At 37.0% G+C, this 23397-nt stretch overlaps 4 protein-coding genes across 8 annotated transcripts; 1 reads left to right on the forward strand and 3 right to left on the reverse strand.

Annotated features, from left to right (window-relative positions):
• Window positions 1-1519: 1519 nt before the first annotated feature.
• On the reverse strand, window positions 1520-3810 carry LOC116165715 (transcription initiation factor IIA subunit 1-like). Its single transcript, XM_031480377.1, has 5 exons — window positions 3610-3810; window positions 3498-3548; window positions 3250-3421; window positions 1951-2681; window positions 1520-1895 (listed from the first exon to the last, which is right to left on the reverse strand). The coding sequence occupies exons 2-5, from the start codon at window positions 3522-3524 to the stop codon at window positions 1788-1790; spliced, it is 1038 nt and encodes a 345-aa protein (XP_031336237.1). The 5' UTR covers window positions 3525-3548; window positions 3610-3810; the 3' UTR covers window positions 1520-1787.
• Window positions 3811-3964: 154 nt separating this feature from the next.
• Window positions 3965-5462, forward strand: LOC116165716 (FUN14 domain-containing protein 1). 3 transcript variants are annotated; one of them, XM_031480380.1, is made up of 4 exons: window positions 3965-4630; window positions 4679-4830; window positions 4878-5016; window positions 5119-5462. In XM_031480380.1, exons 2-4 carry the CDS (start codon window positions 4700-4702, stop codon window positions 5296-5298), a joined length of 450 nt encoding a protein of 149 aa, XP_031336240.1. In that variant the 5' UTR covers window positions 3965-4630; window positions 4679-4699; the 3' UTR covers window positions 5299-5462. The 3 variants fall into 3 exon arrangements, with proteins under 3 accessions (XP_031336240.1, XP_031336238.1, XP_031336239.1); XM_031480378.1 differs by having other exon boundaries at window positions 3979-4630; window positions 4878-5073; XM_031480379.1 differs by lacking the exon at window positions 3965-4630 and having other exon boundaries at window positions 4637-4830; window positions 4878-5073.
• A 3548-nt stretch (window positions 5463-9010) lies between these two features.
• On the reverse strand, window positions 9011-19454 carry LOC116165739 (nucleolar transcription factor 1-B-like). 3 transcript variants are annotated; one of them, XM_031480402.1, is made up of 11 exons: window positions 19218-19454; window positions 18774-19058; window positions 15127-15248; window positions 14923-15078; window positions 14775-14876; window positions 14586-14707; window positions 14287-14533; window positions 10133-10405; window positions 9664-10085; window positions 9386-9605; window positions 9011-9335 (listed from the first exon to the last, which is right to left on the reverse strand). In XM_031480402.1, the coding sequence occupies exons 1-11, from the start codon at window positions 19228-19230 to the stop codon at window positions 9285-9287; spliced, it is 2013 nt and encodes a 670-aa protein (XP_031336262.1). In that variant the 5' UTR covers window positions 19231-19454; the 3' UTR covers window positions 9011-9284. The 3 variants fall into 3 exon arrangements, with proteins under 3 accessions (XP_031336262.1, XP_031336263.1, XP_031336264.1); XM_031480403.1 differs by having other exon boundaries at window positions 14775-14816; window positions 14911-15078; XM_031480404.1 differs by lacking the exons at window positions 18774-19058; window positions 19218-19454 and adding an exon at window positions 17168-17258.
• A 2239-nt stretch (window positions 19455-21693) lies between these two features.
• On the reverse strand, window positions 21694-23397 carry LOC116165904 (alpha-soluble NSF attachment protein). The gene is made up of 3 exons (XM_031480656.1): window positions 23205-23397; window positions 22952-23148; window positions 21694-22899 (listed from the first exon to the last, which is right to left on the reverse strand). Exons 1-3 carry the CDS (start codon window positions 23294-23296, stop codon window positions 22310-22312), a joined length of 879 nt encoding a protein of 292 aa, XP_031336516.1. The 5' UTR covers window positions 23297-23397; the 3' UTR covers window positions 21694-22309.

A 23397-nucleotide genomic window follows, 5' to 3' on the forward strand; every position in this document is an offset into this window, starting at 1 on the left:
TTGGTAAGGGTGCAGCGTAGGGGGTTTATACCACGATAAATTCAAGACAGTTTCTCATAAAACTCTTAAGTATAGAGATAAAGTATGAAATTTGATTAAAACATCTACATAGAAATTTCAGAATTCTTAAAAATATAACTAACTCTCAAGCTCTATATCTTTTTTAATAAACATTTCACAAAAAAGTAGTGTACATCAAAGTTGTATAGAATTTTATGCTCTACAATTTCTGATAACAATATTTTTTTGGTAAAATGAACCTATAAAAAGATATGATTGAAAAACTAAAAAACCAACCAAATTTCTTTGATTTTAAGGGTGGTACGGGTGGGAGGTCGAAAACTTGGATTCTTAACCACCAGATATTCTTTCATGACATGCAAAAAAAATTGGAACTACTTCTCGTTTTGCAGGAAATGGTACATTTTCAGTCTCTATTTCCTGGACTAATACTGGACATGAGTTGTTTGAACTCCCCAATCGTTATAGAGAACTGCTGAAAATCCTTGCACAATACCTAAAGGATGTATGAAAATTCTCACAGATGCCATCAAATCTACACATTTTGAATTTCAATGACCCCTTTGTGTACCATGAAAAATGTTAAGAATGAAGGAAAGAAAGAAAGTTCAAGATTGGTGGAGGTATTGCCAGCACATGAAAAACGCCCTCTAACCAAAATTGTGCAGGGGAATGTCAGTGATTGTGCTATGAATTCATGTATTGAACTGTAAGGTGGCCTAGTTAGGTATGGCCATGATCAGCGTGCTGCCATGACAAATCTTGAATGGAATGGCTTCGCGATCAAACTCATAATGAGAGAAGCGAGCAAAGGTGTCTCTGCAGTGTATGAACATTTCAAGAATGTTGGGGTCTGGAAGAATAACGTTTTTCGATAATCCCATTGTAAATGCAGGCTCCTCCTATACTTGCCAGAATAGGTAGCGTGCGAATGAAATGTATAACAAATACGACCTGCTGTAGAGGACTTGATTCTCTAATCTGTTCGGTATAAAAACCTCAAGAGAATGGCAAATGCGTTATGTAATGTTTTGTCATGGCTGAGAATACAAAAACAGATTTTCATAATCCGAGTCATGTCATTGAGGTTGAGAGGCACGAGGAAACTTCATGAAGATGGAGCAGCAATGCCCACCTTCCATGTTTGAAATTTTGTTAATATCATAGAGGTTGATTATTGCATTATGAAATTTCATGCTGTAATTCTTACAATTGTTATGTGTATGCTTAGCTTGTCTAAATTGTTTCTGAATCTTTTTCTTGAAAGGTATATAATGGCAAACGCAATGTGTTTTTGTTATCTAAAAAATGACCCTTCTTTTAACATGGAACAAAAATAAATGCAACCATTTCCATAGTATAGTATAGAGCAGAACCAACAAGAACTCCTACTGCCACTCACCTGAAAAAATTTAAAATTAATTTTTTTCGCTAAAGTGAATACAATTTTCTGTATCTTCTGACTTGATTTTTTGTCACACTTTGACGACCACAATAATTTTTGCTCGATCAAATATATTTTTTCACTTGTATCAGTCTTAACAGTTAAACAAAAGTACAAGAATTAATGCTAACAGTGTGTTCCATAAATTAAGATTTACAATTACCTAACTCTGTTATATGCATTTTTAAATACAGAAATCAATTACTTTGTCTTACACAAATGTTGATATGAATACATATAAATAACTATAATGAATATGAAAACATAACTAACACAAACAAACAACTTTCAAACAAACAGCTTGCACATAAGTTTCCATAATTTACCACTCGGCGTCTCCGGTGGCCTTTTGGAAAACGAAATCCTCGCCGTTGAGGTTCATGATACCATCTTTAAGATGAAATTTCCACTTATTACGACTTCTAGTGATCTGAAATTGGTACAATTTACGTCTGCAAAAACTTTAACTTAGCAGCTGCAAATACCTTGTCATATTGACAGACGACCACATTGTCTGTGTCGAAGACATCCGAGGGATCCTCGTCCGTCACATCATCTTCTGAATTTAACGGCTCTTCTTCGGGACCCCCTTCCTCCATTTCCTGCTCATCATCATCTTTATCATCATCTGCTTCATCAGAAGCATCATCATCATCAGATCCTTGATCGTCATCATCCGAAGTATCTCTAGCACCATCGAGTTGTTTGAACGAGCAGCCCTCCCCCCCGCCACGACTGGGACCTGGCCGGCTTAAACATAATGTGCCGAGTGAGTTGACCTCATCATCGGAACTGTCCAAATCTAATACTCCGTCAGTCTGTATCACAGATTTATTTACTATGGAACCTATGGTAACTGTTTGTTGCTGAGAATTTAATGCCGCATTAACGTGCTGCTGTAAAACGGATGACGCTAACGCTTGAGGTAAACTCATGGTTGCTGTAATAACGGGCCCAGTAAGCACCTTGTGCAACTGATTTCCCTGTAAGGAGGAAGCCGGAACCTGGATGGTTAGAACACGTTGGCCACTATCACTACCGGGTTGTGCAGGTAAAGTTATTTGAATTGGAACTAGCTTATTTTCGTCACGAATAATTGGTATCTGTACATGATTGTTCGGTGTAACTTGGCCCACCACTTGCTTTTGAATTTGCTGTTGCTGCGGCTTAGGGATACCGTTGGACCCATTCGCCACGTCAATTTGTTTTCGTAAGGCTATTTAAATAAAAGAAATTAAACAAAATATTAAAATTGTTAAGTCACATTTTAAATTTGTGCCAAGATCGCCAAGATGCGGAAATAGGTACATTAATCATTCTTCAGAAATTTCTAGACAAAATTGTTTATTCACTTTCTTGCAAAAATAATCAAGTGTTTATATAAACAGAATGTTTATGTGATATCATCTGCATTGCATTTCCCAGGCTTGTAAACAATACCTTCATTGAATCTTGTGGATTAGTTTATTTTAATTTTAATCAATCAAATCAATTGGTAATTTTTACCACAATCTTCAATAAAGAGTTTTATTGCTCTTAAATTTGCCGTTTCCAAAACGTAGATGGAGATTCCATCATTCTTCTATGCTTTACCCTATTACAAATGACTTTTTACGCAACCAAATAAGTTACGCAGTACAAAGCAAAACATAGACAACTTTCAACATACCTACTATGCAATCCTTCATAACAAAACATATGTCAATAATAGATTTACAGGCAACACCCAATCACAGAAACAAAAAAACTACCTTGCACAATTATAATATTCAAGAAAAATTTACCTTGCTTACTGTTCTCCGCATCGTATTGATTATGTACAGCTTTACTAGCTACTAACTTATTCTCCCACGTCTGCTTCAGCTCTTGCAAAACTTGCTCATCTACTCCATCTTCCAGAAACACTTCTCGCACACCCGCTACCACATCTTCAATGACCTCTTGGTACAAACGTAACTAAAACAATTCCAATTAGGTACCCTTCAAATTTGAATGGAAAATAACCTAATCAACATTGTGACTAAGTACTTACCACTGTGGTTTTACACAAAGACGTCATGGTAGTACGGTTTTATTTGCAAATCTGTAACAACAAATTTGATTGTTTATTTAAATCTTCCAAACAAATGGGGCGTCTTTCCTACCTTGTCCTTAACCGCACATTTATTTCATCTTCAGGTTAAGTAGCGTAAAATCTCGCTATTGGAAGCCGAATTGGGACGCAGTTCTTAAATAATTGTAACTACCGCCGCTCTATTTTATAGATTTTGGAGTATTTTTGGAAAAATATGTACTTTTTAACCGAATAGCAGCACAAATCTGATACGAATAAAAATTTCTAATCAAATTTTAGTGACTTAGGGGAAAACAAATGTTACTAAATCGATTATAGTGGATAGTCAGTGGCGTTGCTTGAAGCAACGGAAATCTTCCGATTTAACTCTCATTCAAGCCTTTGCCTTTGGCAGATCAACTTGTCATACCAGCGTTATAACACGGCTTTGTGTTGCGAGGCGACTTTAGTTAGGAGGTGACCAGAGGTAGATTGCAGAAGCATAAGCATGGTTAGAGCAGCCTGGTAAAACTCAGGTACACTTCGAGCCTTCGAGCAGTGCATATCAGCTTTGGCGACGAAACACTAAAGTGCACAGCAGTGAGAGGATGGCCCCATCAAGGTGGGGTGCTATCATCGCTTCTGTGGAACCTAACTGTAAACAGCCTCACCGCATGGATTTGTCTTAGATCATACATATTAACAATATATTATCTGGGTTTTGTAGAATCGCCTTGAATGACGACATTATGCCTATGACCAGCGGAGCATTCAGGATGACATTATGGGGAGGGCAAATGTCAATACAGTTATGGTTAGGTATCGTATTCAAGAGGTATGACCCCCATGTGTACAATCTTGGCCCATGAGGGAGGGGGCAAATTTAGATTATCGAATTTTTCGCCTCTCAACGAACGCGTGCGCTTTTCACGGAGTTAAATCGGATTCTAGCCCTGCCCCTAACCATAAATTAGTTTTATTTATGTCGGTTGACTACACTTGGCAACTCTGCTTTTAACAGATCGTTAACCACAAAACGATAATTTTGTTTATTGCTGGTTTTTTTTTTGAATTTTTTAAAAATTCATGTCAACTTCCTAAACTATTAATAGGTTTGATGATTAATATCCACTTGATCACTTCTTAAAGGTAATTTTTAGTTCGAAGGAAACATATTCGTGATGGATTCGAATAAAAAAGTTGCAAAACCAATTAACACAAAAGACACAAAATCAATCATTGACGAAATTCTAGGGGATGTAAGTAAAACGTCCGCCACAAAGCAAATTATTATCGGAGCTTCGTCTGGATGGTTTGTAAGTGTGTCATCCGAAATCGATTGTTAATCCATAACTTTAGGGTAACCGGCTATCTAGCAATGAAAGTGGGAAGGGCGGCCGCTTTTGCTCTTGGCGGCGGTGTGATATTATTAGAATTGGCCAATGAAAAGGGTTACATTAGGATCAATTGGGATAAGATCAACAGGCAAATTGATCAGGTATCTGACAAAGTCGAGGAACAAATAACTGGCGAAAGTGCAAATTGGATGGATAAAGTACGTGGTGTTTTCGTGGACTTTCAACAATTTTTTTATTTCTAGGTGGAGGACTTTGTCGATAGAAAAGCGGATCAAGTTGAATCTCTGGTTAAAGATCGCAAAAAGGCTGCAAAGAGATGGTATTCCAACGTAACTGGCATACCGCAGAATAAGCTAAGGGAAATTCATGTTTTTCTCATTTCATTTGTTGCCGGAATTGCCATTGGTATTGGGACATCGTAATTTTTACTAATGTTTCGCAGTATTGTACTTTTTTATGTAATTGTTATTATTTACGTAAATTGTAATCATAAAGCTTTAGCAGGTTAGTCTTCGATTTATCAGTTCATTTTGTGAAGGCAAATCATTTAGTTTTTAATGCTAACGTACCATCGTTTAAGTATAAACAAGTTAAGGCTGAAGCTTTATGAAGTAGTATAGGTCAATAGGATGTAAAATACTCTTACAATTTATTGGTACAGTTGTTCACAGAAGTATTCATTTCTATTTCTAATTAAAAGATTGACCACAACATTTTTTCTTTCTCATTTCTTTTGGAAGAATATTATGTTCTGCCAAATAATTGGTGTGGTGGTGTGACGAATTCAAAATTCAGATGAATGTAGGTTATTCAGATTTTTTACTCCAAAAGGAGCATTCCACCACATACTGGAAAAACATTGCATTTTGGTGTGTCTCATCTGATAAAAATAGGCCTCGACCCATTGCTACAAAAATAAAGAATTTTACTGAACTCGAGGGTGAGGACGTCCAATTCATAATTTTGTGGATGAAAAAGAACTTGCATTTCATGCTCTTTCTGTCTTGGGAGCACAGCAGATGCTGTGCAGCAACAACACATTTAGCATCAACAATATTACTTGGGGGGGGGGGGGCTATCTATATCTTGACATGTTATACAGATAGGGTTGCCATATGGCCAGGATTTTCGGGGATTGTCCCGGAATTAACTACACTAGTCCTGGATTCCGATTTTTCATACATAAATCCAGGAAAAAAAATAAGATTACTAATACCCATATAGCAAACCGTATAGCTATGGTGCTAGTTGCGACCATAGACAAAACCATATTCCCACTGCACGAACCAAAAGAAATATAGCCACAAACCTCAACCGTGGGATCGTGACAATTACATTAATACGTATGTTATATAGCATTATTTATTCATTTCTGGTTATACTGAACCAATTCAACCAATCGCGCCACGCTTCATTATAGTTTTCTGGTCGACATTCAACCATCAACGGCTTCTTTATCTTAGCTTTATTAAGTAGGTAATAGTGGACCTCTGGGGATGCGCACCGCCGTCTTTCAAACTAAGGTTTAATATACCCATAAACCTCTGCTCAATCAATAATCTATGGAGGCAGGCAGATTGTATAGACATTGCTTCTAGACAACGGAAGGCATTAAAGCGTGCGTGACTCGAACCAGAGTTAAGATCTATAGTCCTACAAACCTATTGATATTGAATTGGTCCCAATTTGAGGTTATAGTAAAGGGAGTTAACATCTTCACAAATCCAATCCAAGATTATAATAAGAGATCCAAGTAGCGTCCGATTTATTATTTTATTTAACATGTTTCGAGACCACCGGATTTAATTGGTAAAGATCCTACGATCCAAGTCTCCTCATCTAACTCAATGTTCGATATTTTTCCCAAAGAAATTTTTTATTACATTATCTATTAATGTTTAATGTGCTCCAAGCATATATTCTCATGTCTATGGCTCCAAGCAGAGACATATGTCTATGGCTCCATATAGAATCAATTTAGACAGTTGCTCAGAAGGTATACCTATGTTAATTTAGGAATTGCAAAACAGTTCCGAAGAAGGAAATAGGCAATACAATATATAGTGGCTATTCATCAAATCCTCTAGGTGACTGATCAATGTTTTTAAAGTGTTTAGCTTCTTCTCAAGAACTTTTTCACATACAGCGAGGGTGATGGGGCATCCAAGAATTTTTTTGAATTCCTGGACATTTATAGTTCTTGATAACGTTGAGCTGTATGTTCAATATACTTATACAGACGTGAAAAACATTTAGAGGTGTGTATTTTAAGGCCAATCTTTTCACATTCTTCCATTATAGAGTTCCGAAGTCTTCTAATATCACATTCGGATCACCAGCCAATGTGCCATCGTCTATATCAAATAAGCAGAGTTCAGAAAGGAGCTTCTCCAGTATTGGTTGCAAAGTTAAACAGAATAGCCCGTGGGGTACCTGGGTGGCATCCGTTTTGTGGCGCAATACTCCTGGAACCATAAAAGAGAGTCGAGAAGAATATGCTTGGTTGAAGAAAGGAAATAAATTCAGTGATTTTCCAGATATAGTCCAGCAGCTCACAACACCTCTGTCTACAAGTATGCGTATAGAGAGAATTCTTTGTGAGTCAGTTATGCTTGGGTGTATACGAAGCAACAAGGACATTCCGTACCCCCCACGTATTTCCAGTACGACGTCATTCAAAATGGTCGCCACTATTCCAGGACTATTCCGTTTTGCGTGGCCGTTGTTGAGCAGTTGGTATTTGAAGGTTTTGGTGTGCCATCTTCGCCTCTATCTCCCCACCACGACAAAGTCATGTCACTTGTCGAACAGTACTTAATTAAGTGCAGTTGTTAAAGGGAGACTTTAAGTTCCGGCTATGGTACAAATGTTTTCATCGATTCCATGATTTGAGGAAGAAGGAAGTGTCTACTGTAATATCAGTACATTTGTTGATTAGACAAGCGAAACTTTCTGCTATTTGTATCCCAAATCCTTTCAAATCCCAAATTAGACTTGAGTTTCCAAAGAAGTTGATGAGAGTTCCAATGCTTTGGGAGAATGGTATAGACTTCCAGATGTTTCCATTTAATATGTATATTTAAGTCACGTCCCCGTTTGGTCATAGGACTATCAGAAGGAGAGTAATGCGGGCATGGTCTTAGGTTGTATGAGAATATTGAGAGGTTCAGATATCTTCACAATCAGCCAATATACAAGGAATTAATTGGTCTTTACTCAGGTCACGAACTTCAATATCTGAGAGTTCAACACAAATGGAATGAAACCAACGACTGCTACCATTACAGAATATAATGGATTGATTTGTTGGAGATCACCACACATGCATAAGCTGATGTCCGAATTTAATAATAATAATAATACTTTATGATTCTGGCGGAGACCAGCTGTAAGCTGTTTTTCCCAACCAGCAGAATTATAATTTTCTAGAAAATATTATAATTACAAATAAAATTTAAAAAAAAAAGATATACATTTTCGGTAACTTAAGTTGTTCTATACGAAATGAAAATAAATGAAATCTTAGAAAAAAATGACAATTGTCATCCAAATTACTAAAATTCTCTTTGTCTTTTATATAAAATACTGTTTGTAACCTTGTCCAAATGTTAAACTCAAAACTTGAGTGTATGTCACATTGACATTTTTTATAAAACAAAAATTCATTTTGATTAAATTATTACAAACATTTAAGAGTTAGCGTAAGTGCCTTCATGATACATTTTAAGTTTAAAAATTTGGTAAGTTCATCCAGGGCCGGATCTACGTACAAGCAAGTGCTGGGGCCGAGTTAAAATGTTGCGTAGAGAAGGTTGTAAAATGGTTTAGTATGTTACTGTTGAAGTAAACTTCCATATGGAGATACAGGCCCCAGTCCTACTTTGTGCTTGGGAACCCCGCAATTATAGCTGTAAAGGTAACCGAGATTCCATGATCAGACGAGAGAAATGGACAACAATGTATAAGCTATCAATTAATTTTTGTGCTTTCCCATAATATAAATAAACAAACACTGAAAAAACGCGAATGGAAAATAATGAAAACTGTAAACTGCAAATAAATAAAAAAGCAGTGAGCATAATAGCTGCATCTCTTTGAGGAAACGCGCTAAAAATAGCTAAAGTAAGCAACACACAAATTGAATTTTTTTAGTAACTATTTCATTCGTAATTTACAATATTGTTTACATGATTTCTACAATAAATGCTTAAACTCTAAGTAAAAAAGAGGTTAACCACTCGCTTCTCAGTCATGGTATCTAGTTTACAGATGGAAGATGATTACGACATGAATACCTCATGAGTAAAATGTTAATTTGTAAATAATATAAGAATTAATTAAACAAAAAATTACTGCACGCATAACTGGCTTACTGCAAACAATTGACAACAAAGAACAAAATCATAATTCAGTCAGATGAATCTGTACTCTCATAATCATCTTCATTACTGGGGCGTTTCTATAAGTTAATGATTAAAATTGTATTGTAATACACGTAGGATCGCTTACTTCCTCTCTCCCTTTGCCACTTTTTCTCATTTGAGAAAAGGCAGTTAGTTGTTCCTTACTTAAACTTTTCAAAAACGCTTCGTAATCTTTAATATACTTCTGTTTTAACATTTGGACTTCGGTTTCATATTCTTTCTTTTCAATTTTATTCAAATTTTTCCATGCCGTTTCCACCGGCGCCTTACCATGGTATCGCTTACTAAACAGGACAAAGCCAGATCTAAAAAACAAGCATTAATTAAAAAGGTTCAACGAATAATAACGTAGGATACACTTACACAGGCGGCTGTACAGGTTCTGCTTCAATGATTTTCGTTAGAGAAACACATCCGTTTTCAAATCCATCTTCTTTTTTCTTCTTTTTATCACGTTCTTTCGTTGACACTTTAATGTCATGTTCTTTTCTGATCTTTGTTACTATGGTCACTCCTTCATCTTGCTCATAATCTTTCCGATATGTAGCCTGCCTTACCCTCATTTTCCCTACATCATGGGTTAACTCAGTACGTTTCCTCTCTTCCTCCTTTTCATCTTCTGTTTTACTTTTTTGCCCATTTTTATTTACATTTTCATCCGTCTTACTTTTAGCCTCTTCATTCTTTTTTTTCCGCTTAGCATTATTTAGGAGTTCTTCTTGGCGTTTACTTTCGGGAAGGGAATCTAGGTAAGTGGCATAATCTATTTTGTATTGAGCCACTAACTATAAGATATAGACTAGCAGTAGATTTCAACCAAACGTTCACCTACCTGTTCGTAATTTTCGTGGTAGACATTCTTCTCTTGTTCGGTATAATTTTTCCAGTGATCCGCGAGCACTTTCATTCTCAATTTGGGATCAATTTTCTTCATCTCATCGCTTTTCAGCATTATCTGTGCATACAAACTGTATGCAGAAAGCGGTGGCTTAACTGGTTTGCCAGAGAGACGTTCTTTTACTGCCCTTTCACTTTTGGACACGACAGTCTTAAAAACGCCTGCAGTATAACTGGGATTTCGGAGCACATAGTTTTTCAATTCTTCCTTTAAAATACAAACAAATTAATTTTATTGATGATTAAGCCATTGCTTGCCTCCCCTATTACCATAGTGTGAAGAATAGGTGACATATACTATTAACATTTGGAATACTTAAAATTTAGAGATGTCGCAAGGGTGTTAATGTCACCATTATTTAAGATTGTCAGTAAACCAAAATGGTTTCTCTATAATGTACTGTGAGAATGAGATGAAAATTTAGTTCAAAAGTTATTGAGATGACTGTTAATCAACAAGGTTAGGAATAGTGGCGAAACTAACATAATTTGGCTTGGGTATCAAGTCTATAAAAGGGAGCTTTTGAAAAATCCCTTGCCACAGTCTACTGTATGTCCCTGGATCGACTTTACAAGAGGAAAAACTAGTTTATTTACTTTTTAAAAATTTTACTCCCGTTTCAGAGATAAATACAAAAGTACGAGAATATAGTCCAAAAAGACAAAACGCGTCTCTAATATTGCCTTTTCTATAGCATTGAACTAAATAAACTTTGTGCTTTTATGCATTTTATTAAAGGAGAAAAACGCATGCTACGCCACTGGAAATATTTTCGCGGGAAGTGCAGCAAATTCAAATTGCACAAGGGCGAAGGTTCGTTATGCTTTTCAGCTCTACCGAGAAGAAGAAGGTGGCGAAGTTGTTCGCTGAGGGGGCCGAACGTAGATAGCTTTTGATGGTATGTGTTTGATTCCCAAATACAGTAGACTCTATAATCTAGTACTACGCCGGTAATTTGCGCACTTTGACGGGTGTGGTGTGGGATTCCAGTTGAGACACGTTATTGAAACTATGTTTATTTTTCATTTTTTAGTTTAACTATAAAAATATTATTTCTTAGAGAATTTTGAATATGTCATTTTGGAATCTAAAATACCTTTTATTAGTTGTTTTGGCACAATACAACACCCGTTTTAAGCGTTTTTATTGATGAACTTCCAGTAATCCGACCCGGTCCAATATCTACCTTCCGTTCCAGATTATACGCACAGACAGACGAACGGACATGACATTTTGACCCCACACTCAGGGGCGGATTGGCACGGGGGGGCGGGTGGCGATTGCCACCTGACCTGTAGATCATAATGGCCCGTTGGAAATTTATAAGTATGTGCTGTACACGTTTCTCTAATTGGGGTTGATGTTAGGTTGTTAAAAAATTCTGTTTTAATTGAAGTGTTTTACAATGAATTTATCATTTTTTGTCGTAGCATGAACGTGCTGAAATACAATGATAGGCGACGCACCTCGTGTGGATTGTATATTTTGTTACTTTTAATTATCAGCTGCAATTTAAAAAAAACTGTAAGTATGGTAATTGATTTTCGAGAAAGGAGTACTTTAAAATGTTTTTGTGGTGCACCTCAGAGCTACCCCCCCCCCCCTCCCCGGCACCTTCATTACTACACTAATACTTTAATGGCTTAATGGCCCGTAAGTACCCAGTCCGCCCCTGTGTATAACCTTCCTTTTTTACCAAAATTCGACTATACACCAAAATTTCTCGGGAAAACACTTTTTCTTATTAATTTTGGTGCGTAGAATCCAAAACAATTCGTACTTTTTCGATCAGACTTCTCAATCAAAAGTTATAGACTAGAAACCAATTTCGAAAGAAAATTCAAAGGGCTGTAACTTTTGAACTAGTAGCCCAATCTTGGAACTGTTTGAAATTATGGATTCTACAGGCCACATTCTATAAGAAAATTTTTTTTCCGGGTCGATCTGAGACAATTTTTTTTTCGGGGCTCAAAAAAAGGCAGTGTATAACCTTCCTTTTTTACCAAAAATCGACTACACCAAAATTTCTCGGGAAAACACTTTTTCTTATTAATTTGGGTGCGTAGAATCCAAATCAATTTGTACTTTTTCGATCAGACTTCTCAATCAAAAGTTATAGACTAAAACCAATTTCGAAAAAAAATTCAAAGGGCTGTAACTTTTGAACTAGTAGCCCAATCTTGGAACTGTTTGAAATTATGGATTCTACAGGCCACATTCTATAAGAAAATTTTTTTTCCGGGTCGATCTGAGACAATTTTTTTTTCGGGGCTCAAAAAAAGGCAGTGTATAACCTTCCTTTTTTACCAAAAATCGACTGCACCAAAATTTCTCGGGAAAACACATTTTCTTATTAATTTTGGTGCGTAGAATCCAAAACAATTCGTACTTTTTCGATCAGACTTCTCAATCAAAAGTTATAGACTAGAAACCAATTTCGAAAAAAAATTCAAAGGGCTGTAACTTTTGAACTAGTAGCCCAATCTTGGAACTGTTTGAAATTATGGATTCTACAGGCCACATTCTATAAGAAAATTTTTTTTCCGGGTCGATCTGAGACAATTTTTTTTTGGGGCTCAAAAAAAGGCAGTGTATAACCTTCCTTTTTTACCAAAAATCGACTGCACCAAAATTTCTCGGGAAAACACTTTTTCTTATTAATTTTGGTGCGTAGAATCCAAAACAATTCGTACTTTTTCGATCAGACTTCTCAATCAAAAGTTATAGACTAGAAACCAATTTCGAAAAAAAATTCAAAGGGCTGTAACTTTTGAACTAGTAGCCCAATCTTGGAACTGTTTGAAATTATGGATTCTACAGGCCACATTCTATAAGAAAATTTTTTTTCCGGGGCGATCTGAGACAATGTTTTTTTCGGGACTCAAAAAAAGGCAGTGTATAACCAGGGGCGCACTGGCCCGGGGGGGCGGGTGGCGATTGCCACCTGGCCTGTAGATCATAATGGCCCGTTGGAAATTTATAAGTATGTGCTGTATTTAGTTTCTTGCACTATTAATAAATTATTAACACGTTTCTCTAATTGGGGTTGATGTTAGGTTCTTAAAAAATTCTGTTTTAATTGAAGTGTTTTACAATGAATTTATCATTTTTTGTCGTAGCATGAAAGTGCTGAAATACAATGATAGGCGACGCACCTCGTGTGGATTGTATATTTTGTTACTTTTAATTATCAGCTGCAATTTAAAAAAAAACTGTATGGTAATTTATTTTCGAGAAAGGAGTACTTTAAAATGTTTTTGTGGTGCACCTCAGAGCTACCCCCCCCCCCCACAATCATTACTACAGTAATACTTTAATGGCCCGTAACCTATGCAATTTCTCCGCCCCTGCCCACACTGCCAATTTTTTTCATACCACTCGTTTTTTTTTATAAAAACCATCAATAAATAGCAAAAAAACAAACAGGTAAGAACATGAATTTATGCTGCAAAATACAAGAAGGAAGAAATCCATAGGCAGAGGTAAGATCTGTGACAGCTCCACCCTTCTTTCAGAATGGCGTGTCTAGAACTAATTTCCCTTTTTCTCCAAACTCACTATTCTATTCTTCGCACTATGGTATTATCATACATGTTCAGGGCCTGTATTCTTGAATTTCTATGGGAGCGTTCTTGGGATACTAACCTAACCTAGCTTACTTTCACTCCCAGTAAATTTAATGAAACAAAACAAAGTTAGAAAACCTTGGGGGAGTTTATTTCTCTTACAACTTGCCCACTTCCCAAGTCACGTTTTCAAGAATATGACTTTCACCGTTTTAAGGTGGACCACGCCCACTTCCTGGAGTCCTCCGAGACATTCAAGAATACAGGCCTAAGTAATCAAGTCCTTGCTTCCCAAAATTAATTAGGAATTTCGTAAGAGTCTTATTATTTCACATACTTTCGCTATTCCTTTAATTTTATTTTTAGAACAACAATATTTCTATGTTTGTTGTTTTCACTCACCAAATACCGCACATTTTATGATATTAAATAGAGTGGTGAAAATGACACTACAACTACAAACAAAAGAAATATACCAAACACATAAGAAAACTGACCCACTTTGATCAGAAAAATCATTACCTGATACTTTTCCTCCTCCTCTAGACTCATATCGATCCATTCAACTCTCTGTTTATCAGGCAAGTTTCTCCATTCCTCCTTGCATTGGTCCTTAAAACTGGAGAGATCTCCTTCCCAATTGGAATAGAAGTTTTTATGTTGTTGTTTATAAAACAATCTATAAGGAGTAGAGGGCTTTTCTGGAGCTGGAGCTGTATCGGCAGGCTTAACTGATTTTTCAGAGACACAAGTTTCTGGATGTAGTCGCCTACAATGGCAAACGCAATGGTAAAAAACAGAAACTATGTCGTGCCGCTTACTGAAATTCTTCCAATTTTTCATCGTATGCCTTCTTTTCTGCTGCAGCCATTTTTATGTAATCCTGTCGATCGTCCGGACTGCAATTTTTATACATTAGAGCAGTCTCTTTCGATATTTCCATCTAGAAAGGAAAATATCAAGTTCCATTAATTGTCAAACAATGTAAACGATGAATGAATAGAGTTTACCATGTCTAATCCGGGACATTCGGTCTGTACTTTCTGTTTATTCTGCAAATAAAAAAGCATGTAAGCAGACAATGGACGCTTTGGAAATTTGGGGTGGCGTTTCTACAATTACTATTATTACTTAGAATTTCATTACCATTTGACTTGCCATTTTAGATCTATGGTAGAAGTCTATCCACGGCTTTGATACCAATTCCTTGGCATCCTGAAGCACTTCGTTCAGCAGCCGAAATCTCCTTATCCGTTTTTGTATTATAAACCAGACCCTTTTACAATCGTTACCGGTATAATTACTGAAGGAAATCTAGAAATAGACATGCATTTACTAAATTCCCAAGCGCAATATTATTACATCATCCCAATTTAATTTCTCCACGCGAGTTTGGTAATGTAAGACATCATTCTTCGGTAGCGACTGTTCTATGTGGCTAACTAAAGTTTGAACATCTTTTGGAGGCCAGTCGATGGTGTCATCTGAAAGAAGAAGAGAGTAAGTTTTTTTTATCCCATCCTCAGCTCATAATTTGTCCTCCAGAAGAGATATCTTTTAATAAATGCGTTCTGGCGTTTTCCAGTAGAAATTGATGATTAAATGACGATTTTAATGTCTTTGTCAAGGTCCTAAGACTCAATTTGAGAATTAGGAGTACCAAAGAAATGAGCATGACCACAGAAGTTAGCAAATTGGTGAAACATTGTAAGCGAAAAGGACGACAACTCCTTCTTGGATGTGATGCGAATGAGCACCACACTTTATGGGGCAGCACCGACATCAACAGAAGAGGTGAATCTCTTCTAGATTATATGATCAACAATAATCTAGAGATACCTAACGTAGGCAATAAGCCAACCTTCGTCAATAATAGGCGAGGTAATTGCCATATCGTTTGAAACTGTGACTGTCTGCAGTTCAGTACATAAACGGCATGTGTCAGAAGAGCCATCTAACCATAGATATATTCGTTCAAACAAAGCGGCTGTAGATGGTCAACCTTGACAGCATGTTGCATTTAATATTCCACTCTTTATTTTTTGTTTTTTAATTTTATAAATTTTGTTTGGATTATATCATCCACTTATGTTTTGCCATTGACTGACCTATCAAGCTTAGTATAAGAGGGGTCAAGTGATGGAACAAATGGCAGTACGTTAGTTAAATCTACCAATCTTTAAGCGCGGCGGCACTTGAATTTTTTAACCACAGCCAATACGCGGAATAACTAACTTTTTCCGCGTTCAAAGAGTACGTGCTTCATCTTTGAACGTTCAAACTTGACTCCCTGAAACCTCCGGATACACGCTCTAACCAATGCCCGCTTATCTCGGAAAAACAACCAGGCACCGTCGTTATCTTTTATTTCCAGACTTAATTTGGTTTCTGTTCGCTATAAAGCGGTACATGTATAAATTTCCTATGCCGACTAGAATATGAATTCGAAAAAATGCCTCTCTCTCTCTTTCTACGTCTAAATTTATTTATTTATTTATTTATTATCCCTCTCTTGTTCTGGGCCCTCAACAGGCATGTGCCCAATTACTGAGTGACCCGCATAATGCTTTTTAGAGGTGCCTCTGCAGAAGGTCTTAAGTTGTTCTGTACTACTCCAGTATTTACCTTACGAATTAGGGAAACTGCAGGAAAACCTAATTCTGAGTAGCCGGTAGAATGCTCGGAACTGGTCTAAGGTAATTTCCATCTCTGCCACAGATGAAAAATTCACCTCAACCCAGGTTCGAACACCCGACCTCCGGATTTATACCCCAACGCTCTACCACTGAGCCATAAAGCGACCACCCTTACACTGTTCATTATGTCACCCATTCCTTTTTACTAGAGAGTGCTAGTGCTACTGATCTGACATTTTTGTGTACCGATTTTTAATGAAACATCAATAGTGTGACATGAGTCAAGATGGCATTGCATTTTCTCAAAACCCGCCTGTTAATTCAGGAATGTGAAAGTAAAAACGCATGAGATACTTTAGAACGATTAGTTCGTAGGGAAAAAAATCTTCGTACCTTTCTCGTAACTTACTGTAAGCTTGAGCGCCACCCAGTTTCTTTAAATGCTTAACTGTCCCTGTATAAGCCACTGCTTGCCTCCCCTTATTCCCATAGTGTTCGTTACTTGTTGAAAATTAATTTGATTCAGGTAATAAATTACTAGTGTTCCGCAGTATGGAAATGTTAGAATTTAACCTTAAAATTTAGCGTTTGCAGCAAACACAAGCACGAATTAATTGTCTTTAACCTTTTTGCCGGTTGCCGTTTTATTTATGCTCTTAGAACCTGGTCTAAACAAATTAGGTGATCAATAAACTGGTTTTTTAACGTAATTCCAAATATAGAGCAATGGAACGTTCAGCACCTTCGTAGTTACAATTTATTTTTACCGATAATGCAATCTTCAATAGTATCACTTCGGACTAAACAACACGCCAGCCGATCGCCGCCACCACGCATTGAAGTTCTTTTTCAGCATGAACCAGCCACATATTAGATGGCAACTCGTAACAAACTTAGAAGGTACTAAGCTACTAACGTCAATAAATTCGTCGAAATGACGGCACAGTTTCTCTAGTAATTCAGTAATTAATTTCAACTTTAGCACTGAAATATAACGTATGATACCGCGGCAACACTGTAACATTTTGACTGTTATCTGCTTGAACATTTGTTTCTTATCTTAACGGACTTTATTTTCTAGAATATTAGTTCTGTTCTCTTTCATTATAAAGCGGTACACGTATAAAATGTACTATACCGGCAAATTTGTAAATTGCAAGATCTTTAAAGCCTAACGTGGCCACTTACAAATTGCAGCAAAATGAAAGTACAAACAACAAATAAAACAATAAAAATCTTACCTTTGGTGTAGTAATTGCAGACATAGGAAGAGAACTTCAACAATTCAGTCTAAAATACAACAATGACAAGATAATACTCGTACCTGGTTCACGATCAAATACATTAACAAGGCACTGCGGTCTCCCAACGAGAGGGCGCCCACAATCATAACACGTGCAAAATTGAATCGATCAGGCAGTGATAAATTAGTGACGCTAACACTAGTTACTGACAATCAAAATTAAGATTAATCCTTGCAGAGGAAATTGACCACTAATTAAAACTTGATTAATTGACGAATGAAAGTAAATAAATTGCCCCTTGACCAAGTTTTCGATAACTTTGCTCCAAGTGCTGTCAATAGACTAACTTAAATAAGCCACTGTCTTTGTGCTCACGTACGATTGAATATACAGGTGGTGTCCAAGTCAATTAAAACTGAAACTCATCATTAAACATGGATGTAAACTTGAAAATTAGAGCTTGGGACTACGATTGAAACTCAATTATTTCATAGCCTCCAAAATGAGAGAAAAGAGTATCTCAATCCAAAACAAATTCGACAATCTCACAAGCAACTGGACTGACAATTAGACCAGCAAAACCACACTTCAGTGTGTCAAACCAAACGTACCGAAAGAAGAATGAAGCGGAAATGAAAAGCCAATATGCGCAATCAAAACGCAATTATAATTCGCCACGACGAAATACTAAATTTCCAACAAAAATTACAGTCAAGCAAAAATTTATTTAATTTTGATCCATGGCTGAACCCGGAATCGAGCCAGGGACTCTTAGCACAGCAGTCTTGCAAAAAGAAAACTGTTACAATAGATGATGGTGTCCCTGATCATGGAGTGCAGCTTTATAAAAAAAGACATACAGCCTAATCCATAAAATGACCATTGTTATGTTGTTTATTATAATTTGTTCCTCGATTTGTTCGTGACCTGGTGGCAGGTCCTGCTCTACACCATAAGGCAATATCTTCTTTACAATAATTTTCTTATTTATTCAAATAACAAGTTTATCTTCACTGATTAAAAACACAAGTCCACAAAAATAACAAAAGAAAACATTTAACAGTCAGCGATTCTGATCACACAGCCTTTAATTCAAAATCATATACAAAAAAGAACATGGTGAACTTACTCGTTTGATATTCATGGCCGCTATCATCATCTTCATCCGGATTCTCGTGATCATGACCGTTATCGAGCTTTGACTTTTTAAACTCCCCCGTATCTTCATCATCTGGCACTGGCTTTCTTTTCTTTCTCAGACGCACACCAACCTGACCGTCCACGTCTACTTTCTCGAATCTAACCCTTTTCTTGGGCTTACTAGGGGCGGAGCACTCGGGAGCTGCCGAATCACTAACTATACTTATTTCTAAGTGGTCCGCACCCCTCTGCACTCTGGTAATAACACTTTCATCTAAAAATAATATAGATCATTGTAACCTCAGTATAAATGGATAAACAAACAAAAAATAAAGCGGCTTCAAAGGTCACAATGAAGAGTTCCAGATAAGAATAAACGAACCCCATACAAAGGGGGGGTGAGATAATGGTCTTGCTTTCATTCTACAATTACCTTTCTCATTCATGTTGATTGATGATGACCAATATTTGAGTAAAACCACAATGTTTCATTAAAATCGTTATATTCTTCACTAATATACCTAAACTCATTCAGATAATGTTCCTATACCTTAGTATGCTTCGAACACTCGAAATCTCCTCGTATTAATTAAAACCAGTAGACATGTTTATAAAAACAAAATACGATCGTACCATTCGTACTACGAAACACGAACGCGCCTAAAGACGGTTGCCGTTACCGGCGATGTATATACAGTTCCATCTTACGGAGAAACATGGAACAATCTAAACAAAGATCTACCAGTCTGTGGATCAGTGGATCTACTACACGCTTTTACAGGGGCTGATCTAGGTTTAATTTTTGGGAGGATGCATTTCCACTTTTTTGAAAATGACAATGTTATATAAGGGGTTACAAATTTACAAAAAAAATGTACAGCCAAGCGTATTTAATCTTCTATATAAATATAAATAAATCTGTTTGTCTCTTATGCCTGCCTAAACCGTAGTTTATCCGATTGCGATGAAGCTTATTGGGGAATAGTTGGACGTATATATCCGCGAAGGTTTCTGTATAAATACAAATTGTCTGTCTGTATATCTTTCTAAAAACCGTTTATCCGATTCTGATGAAACTTTGGGGACTGGTTGGAACTTGGAAGTACGCCAACGAAGGTTTCTGATGTAGTAAACGTCGGGCGCGGTGAGGCGGCGCATCCGCCGAAACAGAGCTTATTTTCCGTTCATCCGATTGCGATGAAACTTCAGAGAATGGTTGGACGTTTGCATATACCTGCAAAGGTTCCTGAATTGGTAAAATTACGCGTGAGGCCGCCGATATCGGGCTTATGTCCTATCTGGAAGCAGGACATATGGGCGAGATAAGACGGCGACCGAGCTTTTATGTTATGGACTACGCAAAGTGTGAACACTACTGATTTTAATTTAATGGATGGTAGATCAATCAATAAATTGATATAATAGCAAGTGGTAAACGAGGGTAATAGACGCGTCATATCTTCATTAAACATTTGGTCAATGATAAAGGCACAATCAAAAGTTGCGGAGACTGGGAATGGATATACTTGAATGAAACAAAGCAGAGTAGCTCCAAAAAGGGGCCTATAGTCAACAACACAGGGCGAAGGAAAGAATCGTTACTAAAACACTAAAGGTAGCCCACACGGGAGTCCGCCGGAGTGCCATAGACGTCAGGCGGCTGCCCCAATTATTTATCATGCTCTATTTCACTCTGTGACATATGCAATAGAAATATATGGAGTCACTCTCCATGTGCCAAAGAAATACTTCAAAAACAAAAACGGGCGATCAGAACGCTAGAGGGAATAAACAGGCAAACCTCTTGTAAGCCATTTTTTACAATATACTGAACTGTCCAGCTTCATATCCTCCTGAGAATCCTTTCCACTCCTAATGATGTCAGTATCCTTCCAAAAAACTCCCATTGCTATCCTAAAACAAACTTCCACCTTCCCCCTAAATCCAGACTGTATGCTACACAAGCAACAAACAGAGGTAGGTATTAACAGGGGCGGACTAGGTAACTGCGGGCCAGGTGGAATTGCATAGGTTATGAGCTATTAAAGTATTAGTGTAGTAATGATGGAGGCGGGGGGGGGGGGGGGGGGGGGGGGGGGTAGCTCTGAGGTGCACCACAAAAACATTTTAAAGTACCCCTTTCTCGAAAATCAATTACCATACAGTTTTTTTTAAAATTGCAGCTGATAATTAAAAGTAACAAAATATACAATCCACATGAGGTGCGTCGCCTATCATTGTATTTCAACACTTTCATGCTACGACAAAAAATGATAAATTCATTGTAAAAAACTCAATTAAAACAGAATTTTTTAACATCAACCCCAATTAGAGAAACGTGTTAATAATTTATTAATAGTGCAAGAAACTAAATACAGCACATACAATACTTATAAATTGCCAACTGGCCATTATGATCTACAGGCCAGGTGGCAATTGCCACCCGCCCCCCCGTGCCAGTCCGCCCCTGGGTATTAACCTCTACATCTGTCCTGCCTCGTAGTGAAAGAAACTTGCATGTGGTCTAAAGACATCTTCTTAAGAACCCAGTACACCACTATGAAGACTTCCTAAATATGGCTTTCAATGAATGAATCGTAATTTCCCTTACCTTATGACACTATCGTACATAAAATCTCGAAATAAATTGATGTTAGAAAAAGTACATTACAAAGTCTTATATATGTATTAACTATAATGTGACTAAGTAGACCCTGGTACGGGCATTCAAGTTTAGTAAGTGCAGCAGTTTCCGGCTAAATCCCCACCCACTTAAGAATATATTCAAAAAGGTATTTTAAATTCAATACTACCCTCTCTAAAACACTGAATGCAATGGGATGAAAAATGTTGCCACATTGCGCCAATTGAACTTGCTAAACAGGATGCTACTGATTCAAAAAACAATATTTGGCAAGAGAAAGTTTATTACATTATCGATGTAGCATCCTACAATTCTAATTTAAAAAATTCATCATTAATCATGCGTGTAATTGTAGATTATTCTATATGAACAGTTTTAGAAACAAAACCGGATACTTTCGAATGTTGCCTAACAAAAAAAAGTTAAAACTATAGATAGTTTACAAAAAGTTAGTCCAAATAATAACAAGAATTAACAAAACGTTCATAAAATCAACTTATAATAATGTCAACATGTCACCTTGCGGGGAGCAATATACTCTATAAGCGACTTTAACATTGATAATATAAAACAGTAATGCTGATAGATTACATTCTAATGTTGACGCAAAACATTGATAAATTTATATATATTTACATCCAATGTATACAGTGGAATGATACAAGAGACAAGTGCACAATACATAGTATAAAATGTTACTAGTAACTCTGGTAACTAACACAGTTTCCTCAATAACTTGATACCAATGCAAAGTTAATTACCACGCTTGCACTTGACGCGCTCGCAGTACTAGTGAATTTTTCCTAATTATTCAAAAACATGTTAGCAACTAGAAATGTGCTATATAAGTATAGCGCAAGAAATGATCGGCTAAGACACACTCAACGTAAGTCGGGACTTTCGTTGATCTGTTTCTTAATGCGTAACAATATCGTAGTGTACCATTGATCCAGACGCGAGATGGAATCGTACTCTTTTACCGCATCTGTAAATGAGTCGACATTTTGTTCTTCTAAATGTTCAATTAACGTTTGTAACAATTTATATTCGCGAGAATCTTGAAATGCAGGGTACATTTGCGTGTATCGTTCCATCGCATGCTGAGCATTTAATAAATCGACACATAAGTGGCACAATGCAGCACGGAATAAATACTCTTTAGCACTGTACTTCAGTAAAGAACTTTCTAATGACGAGGACGCCACTTGCTCATATATTCCGATTGCTTTTGGGTAGTTTTCTAATTGTGCCGCATATTGAGCAACCTTGAGTAAACATTTATTCGCTGACGAGTTGCTTTCCTCCCCCCGAAAATAATCAGCAGCTTGTTCATAATGCTGAACGGAACGTTCCAAATCCACAGCATCGGTTTCATACATTTCTGCTATGGTTTGGTGGTGCTTAGCGGCCAACGTAAAGCGTCCCATGTCCGTATAGATTTCTATCGCTTTCAGTAAACAATTTACAGCTTCTGCAATGTGCAAATTATCACAATCGTGGCAACTGAACATTCGTGTACATACCGTTGATATCGGATTTTTTATAGCAATTCGCAGCATCGACGTAGTTGGTTGCTGCATCGTGACGAGAACCAGCTTTTGAATGTAGATTGGCAGCCTCACAAAAAGCACTGCCCGCCTGTCCCCAATTCTTGGCCATTTTGAACAGATTCGCAGCTCTTTGGTAACACTCGACGGCATCTTCAACCTTAGCGGAACCCCTAGAAAATGAAATGAAAGGGTATTTATTATTCCAAGAATGACAAGTTACACCTACCCAAACAAGGAACTAAAAAAACCTTTCGAAGCCGATAGTTTCTTCTCTGCTTCGGCAATCAGTTGCTGCGCTTTCTTCTCGTTCGATGCCATTATTTCGTTTTAGGTGAAAATATAAATTAATTAAAATCGCTAATCATTCTTCACTAACTAAAAGTGACAGTGACAGCATTGAGAGACTTTCATATTGATGA

The sequence above is a fragment of the Photinus pyralis genome, unplaced genomic scaffold (assembly GCF_008802855.1).
Source record: "Photinus pyralis isolate 1611_PpyrPB1 unplaced genomic scaffold, Ppyr1.3 Ppyr1.4_LG3a, whole genome shotgun sequence".
NCBI classification, from domain to species: domain Eukaryota; kingdom Metazoa; phylum Arthropoda; class Insecta; order Coleoptera; family Lampyridae; genus Photinus; species Photinus pyralis.